At 43.0% G+C, this 19,165-nt stretch overlaps 1 protein-coding gene across 1 annotated transcript; it reads left to right on the top strand.

Moving 5' to 3' along the window:
* Nucleotides 1-3,452: 3,452 nt before the first annotated feature.
* LOC117375107 (pyruvate dehydrogenase (acetyl-transferring) kinase isozyme 2, mitochondrial-like) lies at nucleotides 3,453-15,515 on the top strand. Its single transcript, XM_033971362.2, has 11 exons — nucleotides 3,453-3,665; nucleotides 4,778-4,919; nucleotides 7,516-7,587; nucleotides 7,821-8,008; nucleotides 9,215-9,304; nucleotides 9,956-10,033; nucleotides 10,505-10,581; nucleotides 11,632-11,730; nucleotides 12,798-12,908; nucleotides 13,197-13,310; nucleotides 13,867-15,515. The coding sequence occupies exons 1-11, from the start codon at nucleotides 3,536-3,538 to the stop codon at nucleotides 14,008-14,010; spliced, it is 1,245 nt and encodes a 414-aa protein (XP_033827253.1). The 5' UTR covers nucleotides 3,453-3,535; the 3' UTR covers nucleotides 14,011-15,515.
* Nucleotides 15,516-19,165: the final 3,650 nt, after the last annotated feature.

A 19,165-nucleotide genomic window follows, 5' to 3' on the forward strand; every position in this document is an offset into this window, starting at 1 on the left:
TTCAGTTAAGAGTGGTGTAGTGTGTGCACTCTTACGACTGTCAGATGTTAAGTGTCGATCCACAGTGTCTCTGTAGTCATGCAGACTCCAGTCATGTAGTGTGGACCCTCCACAACATTCTAAATCACTCTGTCGCATGAGGATTGGAGCCCAGAAGAGAACTGGACCCTTGTTTACTATGGGCAGTACTTTTTAACTGTTTGAATTTGCAAACATTAAAGGTCCATGCATGTTTGAGCAATTTCTCCAGGGCCCTGCTCAAACCCTCCTTAAGGACAACTGTAAGATTCTGTTCAATGCTCAGCCCACAAGCCTACGGCATCCATGCTCCCACACAACAATTCTTCATTTACAAAATCATGTCACAAAACTGTACACTGAAAAAAGTTAACTTTCCTGTTAACTTTCCTGTTAACTTTCCTGTTAACTTTCCTGTTGTTGAGTCAATTATTTATATATATATATATATATATATATATATATATATATATATATTATTATTCATGTTCAAAACGTAAATTAATGGACATAGGCACTCTGCATTCAGAACTCATCGATGTGCACGTTTGCAGTGGTGTAGTTAGTTGGACACCATTTTTGGCAGTCTTTACATGAGCAGGAGCATCTCAAGAGAGCCTTCACTTTGAACTGTGGAAAATGAGAGGACTAGAGGACTTCTGCCGTTATGCTAAGAAGTGGGTTTGTTTTAATTTATTGGACAACTGTAGTAAATGTTTGTGTTTACCTTTATTAAACTGTGTTAGAAAGAGGTGGAAGGAAGTTTTTTGCTCTAATGTTCTCAACAAAAATTGTGTTAAACACCGACACCACACTTGGTGCAGAGGAGCTTTACTGATTAATTAAACATTTCAACTGTTCCAGGTGAATGGACCCTGGCAGGTGGTACGGGTAGATTGGCCAAAATACCGAATTGTTAAACTGCAATATCCCACTATATGTACAACTAATCAGTGTTCTCTGGTTTATAGACTATGAATGTGAAAATGATATTTTTACCTCTGTCTCTGTTATTACGTTTTCACAAGGTATATTTTGTTAACCATTTTAAAGTTATGAAGTAGCTACAAATGAGAAAAAAATCACCTTGAACGTTATAATTGCCTATTGATATTCAATCTAAAAAAAAAGGAAACGGCTGTGACGATGACATCTTGACTTTTCTTCTATTAAATAATAAATCATTAAAAATAACGTACGTAATGTACGTATCGTACGCTCAAAGACAGCGGTGGAAGTGCGGTCCGTGGTGTAGGCCTGTCCCACTTCAGCAAGATGGCGGTTACACTGAGGAGGGCAGATTCTCGTCCGGAACCTTCAAACTACACTTTGAAGAGTACTTTGAATTGACCCTTCAAAAGGTGCATTTGGCGAATTGAGACACGGCCTATTTTACAGTCATTACAGTAATCTGCCTCTGTTGTCCCTCGAAGGTGACGAATGAGAGCGCGGGGGCTGCGGGGATTTTTCCAGTCATTTATTCGATGCGTAAAAGAAAAAATACAGATGGATGTGTAAAATAGAAGTAGTTGTGTGAAAAAAATGCAGTAAATTCTGATACTTTGTTTAACATGATTTTTATGGCTATAAAAAAAAGACAAAACCGTAATCAACATGATTAGCTCTGTTATCGCTTTCAAACGAAAAATGCAATTTTCCTCCTGGCTGGCTGTCAGAAGCTACTGCCCGAACTATGCATCCCTCACAGATTCCATTCAGTGCCAGTCAGAGCAGTAATCATCATTCAAGTAATTATGAACATGTAAGAAGTTCAGTTGTGTTGTGCAGTATTATCTCATGACGTTGTGCAAGGTACATGAAAATGCATTGTACATGTAAGAATTCATAATACATTTACAAATAAATATGTTTAACATTTTTGTATTAGGTGGTAGATCTTTCACACACGATCATTTTAAAAGTAGCTCACATACTGAAAAAGTCTGAGCACCCCTGGTTTAGTGTCTTTTGGCCAAATTTGAAGTGCTTGCAATGAAAATTGTGCGAGGAAATGTCCTAAGTAAAACTGTGTGGGCTTTTGTCATTCCTGGGTTTGATTCAACATGGCCAACTTCCTGTTTAGGGCGGGGTCATAACATGGATCTATTAAAATAATGGGCCATAACAACATTTTTTGCAGGTCCTGATATATTCTATTTTTCACGCTGAGTTTCAGATGGGTTTTTTTTTTTCAGATTTTTACATTATTTTTTTCCCGGTTCGGGCTCCCATTGGCCCCATGAAAATCACAGTTTGAGGTGGTGTTCTGTGACCAACAGACGACTGTCACTGGTGAAAAGTATATGCTTTGGGTAAACATTCCAAGTTTGTGGAATTAGAGTTGTCACATCCATCCATCCATCCATTTTCTTCCGCTTATCCGGGGCCGGGTCACGGGGCTGCAGTCTAAGCAGAGACTCCCAGACTTCCCTCACCCCGGACACGTCCTCCAGCTCCTCCGGTGGGATCCCAAGGCGTTCCCAGGCCAGCCGAGAGACATAGTCCCTCCAGCGTGTCCTGGGTCTTCCCCGGGGCCTCCTCCCGGTGGGACATGCCCAGAACACCTCCCTAGGGAGGCGTCCAGGAGGCATCCTGAGCAGATGCCCGAGCCACCTCAACTGGTTCCTCTTAATGTGTAGGAGCAGCGGCTCTACTCTGAGCTCCTCCCGTGTGACCGAGCTCCTCACAATGCAATTGTGTCACAATGCATTTTTTTTTTTTTTTTTTTTTATTACCATCTGATTTTTTAAACTTTTAACAAACCTAATTGGCCTATAGCAGGGGTGTCCAAACTTTTCTCATTAAGGGCCACATATAACACTGTTTACCATAGACTGGTCACCAATACAGTGCATACTTCAAATCTGCGTTATTATTACAAGTTACATTGAACCACTAGATCTTTATTCACACTTACATCCTCAGTGGGACACATTAAATATTTGATATGGGCTTGTTAAAGTAGATTTTCAGAAATGTACAGTAAAAAGTACTATTTGAAGAAATATGGGCCAATTCACCTGGAAGCTTGAGGGCCAAGAAAAATTGGTCTGATGGCTGCATTCGGGATGTATCATTCGGGGGGGAAAAAAAGATAAATTAGCAGGCAGACGCTATACAATTTTATAATTTCAGTTCAGTTTGGTTTTCAGGGCTTTGGTTAAGTTTACACAAAACGAAGACATTGATTTGAGGCATCTGTTTATTCTGGCATCTGTCCCAAGCAGAGATGAGCTTTAACTCATAGCCTACTTCTGTCGATGGCTTAATAATTTCTTTCCGGTAAACACTTGGACAGCTCTTTACGTAAGTCTGCGTGTTTACTACTCTCACCCTGTCCGCGCCCCCGGGATCCTACTGGCTCTGCACCTCCCCGCGCGCGCTCCCATTGGCTCACGGACTCAGTCAAATAACATGCCTGCGCTCTCTTCCCCAGACACACGACTCAACCCAAACACTGCAAACAGTTTACGCTTTCGTACTTGATCCTGACCCCGGACCGCGCCGCAGTGAAGAGATGAGCAGCAGAATGAGGCTGGTGCGCAGCGCGGTGCAGGCGGCGGCGCTGGCCAACGTCCCCAAACACATCGACCACTTCTCAAAGTTCTCCCCGTCTCCGCTCTCCATGAAGCAATTTCTGGATTTCGGTGAGTAAACAGACCAGGAATGATGCGTTACTGATGGAATGTTGTTTGAATTAAGCTTACTTTTACGAGTATTTATCTAGTAATGATGCGCTTCTTTATGGGAATATTTTGGATGTTAATATGCATTGATATGACAAAAGCCAATGTGAGAACTGATTTTAACAACAAATTAATCACATAGAGAAGTAACCAAGGCTCAGATTTGTTTAAAATGTTCCAAACTGAGAGCGGGAGAGTTTGAAAGTGTGCATACTCTAAATCACATCTGTCAAACTCAAGGCCCATGGGCAGAATGTGGCCCGCCAGGTCATGTTATGTGGCCCACGACAAAGTAAATTAAAACATATGACTGTCTTAAAATATCAGTTTATCAGGAGATATACAGTTACACAGACATTTTTTCATATCTATGCAAATCCATATGCAATATTTGTAACTTGAATGAGTAATAAATATAGAAAAAGTAGTTGCATTTATTTTACATTACATTTGGTTATATTTATCTTATAATTACATCTGGCCCTTTGAGAGCGACCATTTTGATGATGTGAAAATGAGTTTGACACCTGCTCTAAATAATAAAACTCTTTTTCACTAATAAAACTGTTTTTATGATGTTGAAGATGTTTTTTTTTTCTGTGCACAAACCTCTCACTTGTGCTGTTCTTTAAATAATGAGATCAAAAATAACAAAAATAACATGTTTAAAAGCTCTGAAATGTTGATTTTGCATAATAGGTCCGCTTTAAATACTTAAAATAACCCCTCAAATCATATTCAGTCCAGTAAAAAATGTACAATACCGTTACTTTTGTACTGGAAACTTCATTTGTTCAAATGAAACAGAAAACGCACACCAACATCTTTATAGAGGTACAAATGCAAGGAGCAGCAACTTGAAGTTCAAATGAAAAATAACTGTATAGCCCACTCCAATGGCCCATTATTTGAAGCTAAATGTGTCGCTACAGCTGCTCTGGTGAGGAATGATCTGTGCCATCACTGAATGAACCTGAACTGGACACTTTTGGATTTCTCTAACTGTTGCACATGTTTCAACTGCCTGTCCTATGGTTGGTGGGTGCATTAGCTTTTGTTCTGTGTTTTCCCAGGTTCGACCAATGCCTGTGAACGCACCTCGTTTGTGTTCCTGCGCCAGGAGCTGCCCGTGCGCCTGTCCAACATCATGAAAGAGATCAACCTGCTGCCTGAGTGTCTGCTAACAACGCCCTCTGTGCAGCTGGTACACCAGTGGTACGCCCCGGCTTATTTAACACATATATTTACACAGATTACACAATTACACTTACAATTTCTTATTCAATGTAGTTTGCAAATCCAAATCGACTTTTTATGTCACATTTACAAAACAAAACAGTTTTCAAAGTGCAATTGATCATAAAAGACGACAACAACAAAAGGTATAAATGCTAAGTTTGATCGATAAATAAAACAAGTCAAATCAAATAAGAACAATAAGTCAAATACATTTAAATAAATACAAATTCTAGCTTAAAGGTACAGTATGTAACCTTCTGGAGGTGGTACATCACCTGCACGATTCCATGGAAATAGAAAGTTAAAACTCTACTTTGGAACATTCTCCATGGAGATAGATACATTTTGTGCCATAATGTGAAGCCCTTCAATAAACCATGTAAGAGTCAGGTTTATGGAGATGCAAGCACACTCACAGTAAGGACGCATTTCAGTGCAATAAGCAACCAAAATGAAAAAAAGAACAAAACCAAAAAAAAACCCCATCATTTTTGGGTAACTTGGCTAAAAGTTTACATCCTTTTACATAAAAATCGCAATGCTTTATTTTGCCAAGATGAAATGCACGCAAATACATTCACCAAGGAGTATTAACACCTGAGTTAATTGAAATATGAACTTTAAACTAATCCAAGAATCCCATGCATTTCAGGTTTGTAGAGGTCTAAACTACAGGGTTAGCATCTTTTGTACAAATGTAATAGGGGACATTATTTAAGATATCCTGGACTACTGGATTTATTTTAAAAGTACTAGTATCATAATAAAAAACACTCTTTAGACAACAGAATGTAAATTTTAATGTTAAATGGTAGTACTTTGTTTTCTATTCCCATGTGGCCTTATATCTGTGTAATCCCTCTGGTCCAGGTAGGTTCCACAGTGGTCCATGGGCATATACTAGTCTATTGATATAGTATATAGTATTGATACCTGCTCAAATGAGTATCTGGTTTTGATACTAGCTTTTGTATCGATTAGTATAAGATTTAACATTTAAAAACCCTAGTTCTGACCTGCACAGAGTGAGCCAAGGCAACACATTTCCTTTTGTATCGTGAGTTTGAGTTCTATTTTTGGCCCGGATCAGCTTGTGGTCTGGTCGGTTTAGAGAAGCAGAGTTGTTCCAGAGGCTGAAGAGCGGCGTGAACTTTCTCCCACTTTCCAGAGCTCCGCCCCCTTTCTTCCTCCTCCAGTGAACAGCATGTACAGTTCAAAACAACAGGCTTACATAAGGTTATAACTGTACTGTGATGTGTGTAGGCCAGTGAAAACAGGTCTCTGCTGTACGGGACAAGGGGGAGAGTACATATAGGCCAAGTACTGATGGAAAAGTTTTAATTTTTAGATTTTCTTTTGCATTTTGGATTTTTTCTTGTCAGTTATTGAATTAATATGGAAACTATATCTTTCCAGCTACATGTATCTCTTCTCTTTTGACCACTCTCAAGTAAAAATGAGCAGGCATGTTGTAAATCTTTTGTCAATTCGAACATACAACTTCCATTCTACTAGCGCACTGAGGAGTGAAACAATTTAAATGAGGCTAAAAAGGATAGCTGCCTGAAATATTGAGATATTAAAACAAATATATTGACTATTAACATTTTTGGCCAATAATTGAAGTAAGTGAAGGGGAAAGTTATACATCTGCTGTATATAAATAAATAAAAAAAACAAACAAACAGTGTAGATGTGGAGATGGATAAGTTTAATTTTACACAGTGGAACATTCTACTTCTCCTTTAGACAAATGGGTAGCAGGCCCCTCCAACAGAAAAGTTACATACTGTACCTCAGGCTGTTGATTTGTCAGTGTGTTGTTGACGTGAGCCAGGACTGTAAACATGTACTGTACTACACTCCTCCAGAAACATTATCACCTGCTCAAATGATACAGCGTATTAATAACAGAAGAGTTCACGGTAAACAGTGTATTTTTGGAGAGAGGGAACGGAGAGAGAGAGGGCTGGGCGTGGGGCAGTTCATGTCACGTTAGCTGTCAGCTCTGATTTATTGCACTGTTTACATCCTAACCTCTTTTCTCTGTCTGTGCTCTCTTTTTTCCCCCTCCTCTCATTTCCTTGCGTAATATTGAAGATTCCTAGAAAGTCATGGACTGCCTCTTGTTATGCTTGGAAAAATCTACTTTGTTTTCAATTATTTACCACATTACAATGTTTTTTCTTCAACAAAAGCATACTTGGAGTCTCCTTTGTGTTTTTAACTTGAACTAGATGCATTTTCTGATGGAGGGTCCCTCACCTTGCTCCATGGAGATGTTAGATGTTATATGTTATATGTTATATGTTATATAATTCCACAGAGTGACAGAATGCCTCTAAGCAAAGCAATAACCTTTCCATGAAGATGATCAGGTGGCAGACCCTCCAAGAGAAAAGATTCCATTACATGTGCTAAACCAGGACTACAGCAGGACCAAACCAAGTCTACATCAGGAACAAACTGTGTGAATGTAGCTGGACTATAAACTATCACCTGTTTGTCTCTAAAAGTGTGGTCTAAACCAAGCAGTCAGATGATTTTGAAAGTGTGTCTGTGCCGTGTGCAGGTACTGCCAGAGTCTGCTGGAAATCCTGGAGTTTCTGGACAAGAACGCGGACGACCAGGAGGTGCTGGAGAGGTGAGGAGAGCTTTTGTGTGCCCACTAGTCAACATGTGCCAAGAGCTGGGGAGGTTTGAAGGTACCAGTACAGTACAGACTAAAAACATTTGGGTACTACTGGTACTGCAAAAATATTAGGTATAAGATTTTTTTAACGCCTCCACCCCCAGAGCATAAAATCACTGCAAAGTATAAATTTGACAGGACTAATAGTAGACATGTTGTAGCTGAGGCCTTTGACTTGTGGGCAGGTTTGTGGAGGTTCTGGAGAGCATCCGGAACAGACACAACGAGGTGGTTCCGACCATGGCGCAGGGTGTGATCGAGTACAAGGACACATTTGGACAGTACGACCCTGTCACCGACCACAACATGCAGTACTTCCTGGACCGCTTCTACACCAGCCGCATCTCCATCCGCATGCTCATCAACCAGCACAGTGAGTACAGCCTCTGCTCTCAGTTAGCAACACTAACAAGACTTAAAAAGATTTGTAATACCTCAATACCTTTCAATTTTTGGTACTTAGAGTGCCTATGACAGGTTACACAACACACTTAAGATCATTATATTTAAGATTTTACTAAAAAAGTTACAATTTCTTTCCCAGTTTGGCAACTCTCATTTTTAGGTTTCAAATTTTACTTCCTGGTTGGAAATCGTGACATCACACTCGGGAATTCAATAACTGTTACCTGGTTTACATGTAGGGACAAAACTCCTCTAATGCACACATGAATTATTATTTGACAAATAAAATGATAAGAAAACACTTTATTTTGGTGAAATAATGTTTAAAGAAAAATGTTCTTGTGTGTAAATTGTGCCTAACCTTTGAATAGAATTCTCCTTGGTGTGATGCCATCAATATAGATCTCTCTAAAATAACGCTCTCTACTTCCTGTAATTTCCAACAAATGTTTAAATATTTCTGGTGGAAGATATGCTACCTCCTCGTCTCCATGGAATTGTAACTACTTTACCTGGAATGTTCCACAGTATGGCATAGTGTGAGTGGTTATATTGCTCAAAATACCTTGAAACACTTGCGTTGTGGCACCTTTTTGGTGTTTGGTGCTATACTGTGGGACTTTCAGATGACATGCCCTGCATCAGTAAAAATGTGCAGTGCACCTTTAAGCAATATGTCTCTTTTGATACTTGAAGGGCCTATATTTTGCTAATTTCTGATCTATGTTAATATTTATGTTTCCTCATCAAAAACATACCCACAGTTGTGTTTTGTTTCATTCACACATGTTTAACACACAAATCCTGCATATTTAAGCTGAGTTCTTCTCTCAAACATAAAACACTCCAGACTGTAATGTCATGTGCTCCACTGTGTTTTTAAACTCCATACACCTTCACTTGAATCAGTTGGATAATTTCATCCCTTGAACTGCCAATTTCTAATAAAGTAAAGGTAAAAAGTAGCTGTCAACCTTGCCCCTGAAAACCTGGACATCATCTCATGTACAGTGACTTTGAAACTTGTATCACAAAACATTACAAATAAATGACTATAGTCTACTATCCACCCAGTTCATTTTCTACAATAGTAGATTCAAATAATCATTTTTGTAATATTGATTTCATGAAAGTAATTGCATTGTAATTATATTTACATATATCCCCTTCACAGCTCTCGTCTTCAGTGGCACCACAAACCCCGCCCACCCTAACAGCATTGGCTGCATCGACTCCATGTGCGATGTCACAGAGGTTGTGCGAGGTAAGCAGAATACAGAGGAAATAAGGAAAGACTAAGTGCTTGCTCAGTGGAAAAAAACAACAACATGCACACAAAACCTATAATATTAGATGTTTTCAGATTGTCCTTAATGCACTGAACGGCCTGTACTGATGTCTTTGATCATTTGCGTTGCACTTCCACAGTTTTAAACATTCTCTTGACAGTTACTTTATAGATCCATGGAAACATGCAGGTGACTGATAATTATAGAGTTAAAACCATACTTTGTAACATTCTACATGAAGATAAATATGCTTTATGCCATAATGTGGAATATTATATCCAAAGGAACAACTTGTTTCCATGGAAACAAGTTGGAGAGGCCAAATAAGAGTCAGGTTTGTGGAGATGCAAGCCTGGTCACAGTAAGGACACGATTTTCAGTGCAATAAGTACAAAAAAGTCTAAAGTTTATTTTTGGCAAAATGTTATGTAATGGGACTGTGAGTAAAGTCTGCACATCAGAAAAAAACATCAGAAAAAAAACAGCCTCAAGCACGTTTTGTTTACATAGTCTTATCGGTCACTGGGTGTACTTAAATGATTACAGCAAAGGGCCTTTATTTTCTTGTTGATTTTATTCATGTAATTAGTCCAAAGTCTTCACCTGTGCCCTCTCTCTCTCTGCAGATGCCTATGACAGTGCCAAGATGCTGTGTGAGCAGTACTACCTGGGCGCCCCGGAGCTGGAGCTAAGGGAGGTCAATGGTGAGTAAACAAGAGCAGGCTAAAGCTAACAGTCACTATGTTTACATGCACAGAGAAATCTGAGTTCTCCAAACAACCAAATTCAAATCGTCTTTGCCCAAAACCTGTTGGATCTCTCTTGTCCCAGTCTACAGCAGGTCAAAGAACTGATTAGGTGCGAGGGGGGCTACGGTGCTTGTAGTAAGTTTTCATAAGCACCAATACTTTGCAGAATTTGGCAGTCATGATAGCGCTAACAACTAGCATGCTAATGCACTCTTCCTTATTCTCGGACAATAGTGCAAATTATAATCAGAAGGAGACAGCACACAGCAGACACATATTACCAGGTGTTTTTGATCATATTTTTCTTGTGCATGTAAACACACACCAAAGATCAGATCAAATTACTGGGTTATCTGGTTATTCTATTCTAGATTTTTTTTTTTTTTTCTGGCAAAGTAAATGTGACGCCTGTTTGTCCCTTTCCAGCCAACAGCCCCCAGCAGCCCCTCTACATCTCCTACATCCCCTCTCATCTCTACCACATGCTCTTCGAACTCTTCAAGGTAATCCTTGTCATCTTGTGACTCATATTCTTCATGCTGTGGTGTAAAGCACAAATGTGGCACTTTCACAGTAGCTATAGTAATAAAGTTGCATATCCACAAGTTTCATTCAGACTGATGGAAAAGTGTGGACCATTACCACAGCAATTCAAGTATTAAAATGTATATTTCTCTTTTGAATGTTAAAGAAGACATATTGTGTTTTTGTCTGCTATATAGTTATAATCTATGACATTTGTGGATCATTATGTCATAATCTCAATGTTAATTTAAAATAAAAAACTGCAGTGCCCAATGGGAACTTTTTACAAGAAAGAGTAAGCATTTACCATTGCATTATTCAGTCACTCCCCATATTCAGTGGGTTTGAGCTGTTGCAACAGCTGCCCTGAGTCAAACTCAAGTGAGATGGGCAGCAGCTTCTTACACTAACACCATTCACTCACAAACAACATTCATACTTCGGCACGATGTCTTGCCCAACGACTGACAAAAAAACAAAGCAAAACAAGATCTTGTGTCACACGACTTAGCTGACTTCTCTGGTTTGTCAAGTTCATACCAACATGTTTTCATGTGAGGAGAGACCTCTTATCACTGTAAACATATTTATGGTTCATATGCAGGGGCCTATATAACTCTATGGGAGATTCCCTGTTTTAAAGAAATATTCAAACTTATTTGTTTGGGGTTGGGTCCACAAACTTGTCATATTAATCTTATGGTTTAAAGTCATTTCACCTGACAACAGTGGCATTTATACTGAGAGAGAAGACAATGAACTTTGTGCCTGTTTTTGTTTCATGTGGATAGACTCAGTAATTACAGAGATATTAACCATAAACCACGACAAAAAATGTGCTGCCACACAACCACAGAATTCTGACCTGTCCTCTCAGTTTAAACTATATAATATATATTAATGGTGAATCTACAGTGTTGTGATTTCATGTGAACCCAACCTATCGCTTTTATCAATAATGTGCAATGATGAACTATGCTGTAATGTATCAACATAACAGATACTAACCTATTCTATTTGATGTGCAGAATGCCATGAGGGCCACCATAGAGACCCACGAGGCCAGTCGCTCCCTGCCCCCTGTCAGGGTGCTCGTCAGCCTGGGGCAAGAGGACCTGTCCATCAGGGTAAGGAGGACTCCACTAAATATGAGACAATATCATGACAATATTACAGGCCCTGTACCTGATTTTTTTTTTTGTCCCATTCCCTATTTGAGCAAAATGTGTCTTGCCCCAATTCAGATTTATTTTGACCTTAAGAGCTTCTGATACAATATGTCTGCTGTGTACTGCATAACCTTAAAGGCACTTAACTTATGCATTCTGAACATCCTATTTATTCACCGCAATGAGAGACCAGAGACCAGAGTTTTGCTGTCACAGTAAAGCTAACAACTTAAGTCCTAATAATCTGAAAATAAATCACTTTATAATTAGATGCAACCGAATTAGGGAGCATTTTGATTTGTCCTACTTTTAACCCAGTTGAGTCCTGATGAAGACTGTGGCTCTGGGTTTAGTTCCAATTTTGTGTGCGCCCAAATTGATTACCATACCTTCTGCCTATACTGTATATCATCATCTATATATCATTTTATAGAACAGGCACAGTTTTAATCAACTCTAATAAATATAATTATAAATATTTTAGAAGCAACATGTGAAGAGTGAATCATTGAATGAATTTTATTTATTTTTTTGCAATACCTGGCAGCACAAGCAGCAATATGTAGTAGCAAGCAGTTCAGAGCTATTACATATTCCAACTGTTTCCTAAATGTCTCAGTACTATATATAGCCTGTTGCTTCATTGAAAAGTACCAATGAACTTTCCCCTACTTCCCTTGATCCTTTCGTCAGAGTAGTATTAGTAGCACAATACCAGTAGGAGCTTGTAGACAAATATACTTAATCACATTGGCACTGTTGTACTAGCTTACATAAAGCTCATAAAGTGTTATTATCCCTTCCATTCACTACGATACGCCAGGCAGAGATATCGCTGCCGTGGGTTTACCTCCTCAGGCTCAGAGCTGGCCTAGTGGCACCCGGATATTAGGTATTATACAGGCTTTTGAACTACTTTTTAACACCCTAGCATTGTAACTTAAAGAGCCTGTGTCTGATTTAATACTCCTTAATACCCCAAAGTAAAATACCCCCTCTTTAACAATATATTGTCATCTGTGCAGATGAGTGACCGAGGTGGAGGAGTACCGTTCAGGAAAACAGAGCGCCTCTTCAGTTACATGTACTCTACAGCACCCAGGCCCAGCATAGAAGACAAGCACCGGGCACCACTGGTCAGTCCATGTGTTTTACTATTCAGGACTGGGAATGGGATACATTTTATTTGAAGAAGAGAAGGGGAGATGCAAAAAAACTTTTATGAGCTTTTAGCCATGTTATAACACTGTTCCCTCATAATTGCCGTACTAATTGCCGTGTTTTGATATGTGTGTATGTTTGAGTAATCCTTTATCCGTGTACATTTGAGGCTTGAGGGCTTAGAAAATGTCTGTTTTCACCTACCCCCTACCCCTGCACAGAAAAGTAGTAGGGGAGCCGCTGACCTGTCTTTTTTGTCACAGGCTGGATTTGGCTATGGTCTGCCCCTCTCACGTCTCTACGCCCGCTACTTCCAGGGAGACCTCCAGCTCTACTCTATGGAGGGCCATGGGACTGACGCAGTTATCCATCTGAAGGTAACACAGGACAGTTAAAAGTCTGACTGACACTTTATTGTGTGTGTTATTGGTTGGTTTGTAGAGCAGTCATTTTTACATTATAGCCCTATTTAAAAATCTTTATGTTGGCTCCTATTTTACAAATGACATAATTCATAGTACATCCAGAAACTTCTCACCCGTTCACAGAGCAGTGTACAGTGAGAGCGAGGCAGGTCAAGTGTCTGGTCCTAGGACAGTATAAATCTATGGGAGCTGGAATCACCCGCCAACCTGTTGGTCAGTGGATGTTTATGTCAAGAGTGGAATTTGAACTGCCAACTTTCAGATCAGAGGATGAGCACTTTAGCACTAGAATTTCTATTCAATTTGTTCCTGTTCAATTTATGTCACTGTTCATTAGCATACTGCTCCTTGAGTAAGACACCTAACCCACCGTGCTTGTAAAAAGCCTGTGAATGGCTGTATTATATTTGTTATATAAGAATACATTTATGTAAAATATATATATTTAGCTCATGTAACCCTTCTAGTTACTATCCCAGTGCCTAACCACACCTCCTGTTGTCCCCAGGCCCTGTCCACAGACTCGGTGGAGCGTTTGCCCGTCTTCAACAAGTCCGCCCTGCGCCACTACAAGCTCACCCTGGAGGCCGATGACTGGTGCACTCCTTCCAGGGAGCCTCTGGACCTTGCAGTGCACCGCACCACCAAGTGACCCAAGAACAGAGGGAGAGGATCCCAAATTTAGAGGGCAACCAAGTACCCCCAAGATCCACAGGCGGACCAGAGACCTAAAAACAGGACTGTCCACAGACCAATGATGGTTTAACAGGGCCAAGAGAACAGGATACAAGTTTATCCATGGACATCTGACCAAGCTTTCTGAGTGTGTTTTTGTCATTACACAAATAGGTGTTCCAAGGGAAAATTGCACGTGATCAGATGAAGTTGCTTTATGGGCAATTTTAACTGCATGTTTTGAGGGACAACCGGAGCACCCAAAAGCAAAGTACATAGCAACATGGAAAAGCAGTGCGGCAATAGAACTTAGGACCTTGTATCTGTAGTACTGACACTGAGTTTACACTAACTGCAGTGTGGGTCTGGAAATACTTTGAGCAAGTTACTTGCAGATTGCTTGTTACACAGACTACGAAAACTGCAGTGTATTTGAGTGAAGCAATGTGGTTTCATGTGGGTTCTGCTGTTGTCTCCGGGAAAAATAGTCTTCTTGTAGATTGTTTCACAGACCCGCACCTCAGCTGGACCGCACTTATACTCCTCTAAGGTCAATGTGGCAGGGTGCACTTGTAGTCAGTAAACACCCAGCATAAATATTGTGCCATTGCAAAACCAGACAAGCATCAGAACTAGCCCAGTTCAAGCTCAGTTTTGTCTCTAAATTGAAACATTACTTTACTTAGGGCATAATACTTGTAGTGTAGTGTAGTAGTGTACTGGCAGTATACTTCTTGCACTGTTAAAGGTAGGATCTTGTTATTAAACTCTTGATCACTGACGTGTGCCATTTTATGTAATAATATCCATAAACATCCAATACAAAATGCAAGCTGAAAGGTGGGAACTTTACCTATTGAATGTACTGCAGAGAGAAGGAGTCTGTGTGTTTGAAAGTGTTTTGACTTAAAAAAGACAGAGGAGCTCTCAATGTACAAATGAAACAAGACACAACATTTATGGTAATGAAACAACCTCATGACATGAGTGGGTTTGGCAAAATACATTGGCCTGTTGTGATAAAAATTTTTGAAGGGCAATATACAAGCCATTTGAAAACTTAAAAACTAGACTATGGGTTGTGAATAGAAGTTTGTAAAACAGTTACTACCTCTGTCAGACAAAAGTGAAAGGGTACGAGTAAGGAAAGAAAAAACTTTGCAGTTTTGTGAAAGGAAGAAAACAGGAAGTTGAACTGAAGGAGTTTAAAGCCATATTTGATAAAATAGTTAGATAACTATTTTTGTTTGAGTCCATATTGTATAAGAATGAATATGTGAATTTTTACCTCAAAAATGCTGTTTGTCTTCCTACACGCAAAGTGCCTCTGCATGTTTTATGTTTTTGTTTTTTTTATTGAATGTGGAAAGAAATTTTGACAGTTGTGCTTTTTAGAGGCTGTGTCTTCTGTGTGCTGTCTGTTTTTTATATTTGATTATGATGATTTGATTTTGATTTATTAAACATTTTTTAAATAATTTTAATAGTTTGTGTCTCACTACTAGAGTTGTCAAAAGTATTGAAAATCAGTGTCATGATGTCAGTTTCCCTGTCCTCCCGTGCTCTCTCCCCCTCCCCTACCTGTGTGTCTGGAGCTGGGTGGAGTGCCTGACTCCTCCCGTGCACACCTGGGGTGCATCAGCCTAATCACCACCACCTGCTGCTGAGTACAAGAAGGCTTGGCAGTCTACACTCGGTGCCAGACCGTCCGCGTGTAAAACGTGAATGTTTCTTGCTAAGCTTTGTTATATGGTACTTTCCGGCAAATGCTCATTTGGATTTATGCACCCTCCAGATTCCTGCCTCTACTCGCCCAGCTCCTGCCGCCACGTTCCAGTCCCGGTATCGCTTCCAGCTCGTCTTGTCTCCTGCTCGTCTCGTCTCCTGCTCGTCTCGTCTCCTGCTCGTCTCGTCTCCTGCTCGTCTCGTCTCCTGTCCGGTCCTGGTCTCTGGTTTGTCACCCGCTCCCCGCTCTGGTCTTCGTCTGATCCGCCTGCCCTGGTACCGCACCTGCTTCTATCCCCGTCCTGGTCCTGTCCTGCCCGCCTCTACCTGCACCGCACCCGCCTGACCCGTCTCCCGCTCCCCGGTTCCTGTACCTGCTCTTGTGACCTGTTTAAAGACTGCATTTTCACCGCTGTAAATAAACACTGTTAAAACTGCTCTGGTCTGCATCCTTTGGTCCTATCCGCACCGTTACGACAGAACGGTCTGGCCACTATGGACCAAGCAGGCTCAGATCCGGACCAGACGCGCCGCCTCACGCACTCTCACCCCGAGGCGGTGCTGGGTCAGCATGAACAATCCATTCGGACTCTATTGGAGCTAAATCAGACATTGTCCCAGCAGGTGGCACAGCTTAACCACCAGGTGGCCGCGCTCCTCGTCACCCCGCCTGCTGCAGCCGGAGCACCGCCACGCCTCCCGGAGCCGAGAGGCACGGATCCGGAGCCGTATGCTGGACAACCTCACCTCTGTCGCGGATTCCTGTTCCAGTGCGAGTTCATGTTCCAGCAATGCCCTTCTCGTTTCAGCTCGGGGGCCACCAAGATCCGATATATATGTGGATTACTCCGGGGCAGAGCTCTCCAGTGGGCAGAGGCGCGCCTAATGAAGACGTCTGTGGATAGCCTGGATTTTAATGAATTTGTGTCCACGTTTAAGCTGGTGTTTGACCACCCGCACTACCAGGACAATGCTGCCTCCCGGTTATTGACTCTCAGCCAGGGCTCCAGGACGGTAGCGGATTATTCCATTGAATTCTGGACACATGCGGCGGAGCTGGACTGGACGGACAGCGCGCTGCGGGCTGTGTTTGTGCGGGGCCTGAACGAGACTTTGAAAGATGAATTGGTTTCCCGGGACGAACCCCCCGACCTGCGGACCCTCATCTCCCTCACTCACCGTATAGACAACCGCCTACGGGCTCGTCGCCGAGAGAGACGCCGGTCACCGGTCCCGCCGGAGCCACGCGCTGCCCCGCCCCCGCCGGATGAGCCCATGCAACTCGACAGGACCCTTGTGTCGGCCGAGGAGCGTCAACGGAGGCGTCGTCTGGCCGGGGCTTGCCTCTACTGCGGTGAGCGCGGACATTATGTGGTCACTTGCCCAGTTCGGCCAAAAGGGGGGGCCCACCAGTAGCACTGGGAGTACTGGTGGGCGAGCAACACATCCTGGACTCTTCTAATAGACTGCGGCTCAGCGCCACCCTGTGCGTTCGCACAGAGACCTTATGCGTTTCCGCCCTTATCGACTCCGGGGCTGAGAGGGACTTTATTGATGCCCAAGTCGCGGAGCAGCTCGGGGTCTACCTGGAGCCCCTCGAACGCCCCTTAAATGCCCAGGGGCTCAATGGACGTTTTCTGGGGCACATCACTCACATCACAGAACCTGTCACCGTTATTCTGTCCGGCAACCACCAAGAGAACCGTCAGTTTCATGTCCTGTCCTCCTCCGCTTCTCCTCTGGTCCTTGGTTACCCCTGGCTACGCGCCCACAACCCTGTTTTCGATTGGGCCAGGGGCGGAGTTTCGGGCTGGAGTCCCGATTGCCACGCCAAGTGCCTTCGGTCCGCCCTCCCTCCGGCCGGGAGGTCCGTTCCTGTCGCTGATCCGTCCCCAGACACCCCCAATCTGTCCTCGGTGCCTGCTGAATATCACGACCTGGGGGAGGTTTTTAGCAAGAGCAAGGCCCTCTCTTTACCGCCCCACCGTCCATATGACTGCGCCATTGACCTCCTGCCGGGTGCCCCACTACCATCTAGCAGGCTATATAACCTGTCTAAACCTGAACGCGAGTCAATGGAGGACTATATCCGTGGGTCCCTGGCTGCCGGAATCATCCGCCCGTCCACTTCACCCGTGGGAGCGGGGTTCTTCTTTGTGGCTAAGAAGGACAAATCCCTGCGGCCTTGCATTGATTACCGGGGTCTGAACAATATAACTGTAAAGAATAAATACCCGCTTCCCTTACTGGACTCGGCATTTACGCCCCTCCACGGTGCGACTATCTTCTCAAAGTTGGATTTGCGGAATGCGTACCACCTGGTGCGCATCAGGGAGGGAGACGAATGGAAGACGGCCTTCAAGACACCCCTGGGACATTTCGAATACTTGGTTATGCCCTTCGGTCTCACCAACGCCCCTGCCGTATTCCAAGCCCTCATCAACGATGTGCTCCGTGATTTCCTTAACCGATTCGTCTTTGTTTACTTGGATGACATCTTGATTTTCTCGCGGTCCCCCCAGGAGCATCATCAGCACGTTCGCCAGGTTCTCCAGCGCCTCCTCGAGAATAAACTGTTCGTGAAAGCTGAGAAATGCGAGTTTCACGCAGAGGAGGTCAGCTTTTTGGGCTTCATTGTGGGGCGGGGCCAAGTAAGAGCTGACCCTGAAAAGATCCAGGCTGTCACTGAGTGGCCCGTTCCTACCAGCCGGAGACAGCTCCAGAGATTTATCGGCTTTGCCAATTTTTATAGACGTTTCATCCGGGATTTTAGTAGGGTTATCTCGCCCTTAACTAAACTCACCTCTCCTGCTTTGCCGTTTGCCTGGTCTCCTGAGGCGCAGACAGCCTTCGAGAAGCTTAAGAGACTATTTACCTCCGCTCCCATCCTGCACCAGCCCGACCCTTCACGGCAATTCATCGTGGAGGTCGACGCCTCCGACTCGGGAGTGGGGGCCGTGCTTTCGCAGAGGTTCGACCCCCACAACCGCCTCTGTCCCTGCGCCTTCTTTTCCCGGCGATTGTCCTCGGCCGAGGTCAATTATGACGTGGGGGATCGGGAGCTCCTTGCCGTAAAGCTGGCCTTGGAGGAGTGGCGCCACTGGCTCGAAGGGGCGGAGCAACCATTCATCGTCTGGACCGACCATAAAAACTTGGAGTACATCCAGTCCGCCAGGCGCCTCAATCCCCGTCAAGCTCGTTGGTCCCTCTTCTTCAGCCGCTTCAACTTTCTCCTCACCTACCGCCCCGGATCTCGGAACGTCAAACCCGATGCCCTCTCCCGCCAGTTCGCCCTGGAGGATAGCCCGGTCACCGCAGAAACAATTATTCCCTCCTCGTGTGTGGTGGCCGCGGTCCATTGGGATATCGAGGACACCGTCCGAGAGGCCCAGACCAACGACCCCGAC

This window comes from Periophthalmus magnuspinnatus, chromosome 8 (assembly GCF_009829125.3).
Source record: "Periophthalmus magnuspinnatus isolate fPerMag1 chromosome 8, fPerMag1.2.pri, whole genome shotgun sequence".
NCBI lineage: Eukaryota > Metazoa > Chordata > Actinopteri > Gobiiformes > Gobiidae > Periophthalmus > Periophthalmus magnuspinnatus.

What these genes read in the sequence shown, in the direction of transcription:
- LOC117375107 (XM_033971362.2), top strand. Translation starts at nt 3,536, where the DNA reads ATGAGCAGCAGAATGAGGCTGGTGCGCAGCGCGGTGCAGGCGGCGGCG. An exon ending in GAAGCAATTTCTGGATTTCG is followed by an intron (nt 3,666 to 4,777) that starts GTGAGTAAACAG and finishes GTGTTTTCCCAG; the next exon opens with GTTCGACCAATGCCTGTGAA. An exon ending in TGCTCTTCGAACTCTTCAAG is followed by an intron (nt 10,582 to 11,631) that starts GTAATCCTTGTC and finishes TTTGATGTGCAG; the next exon opens with AATGCCATGAGGGCCACCAT.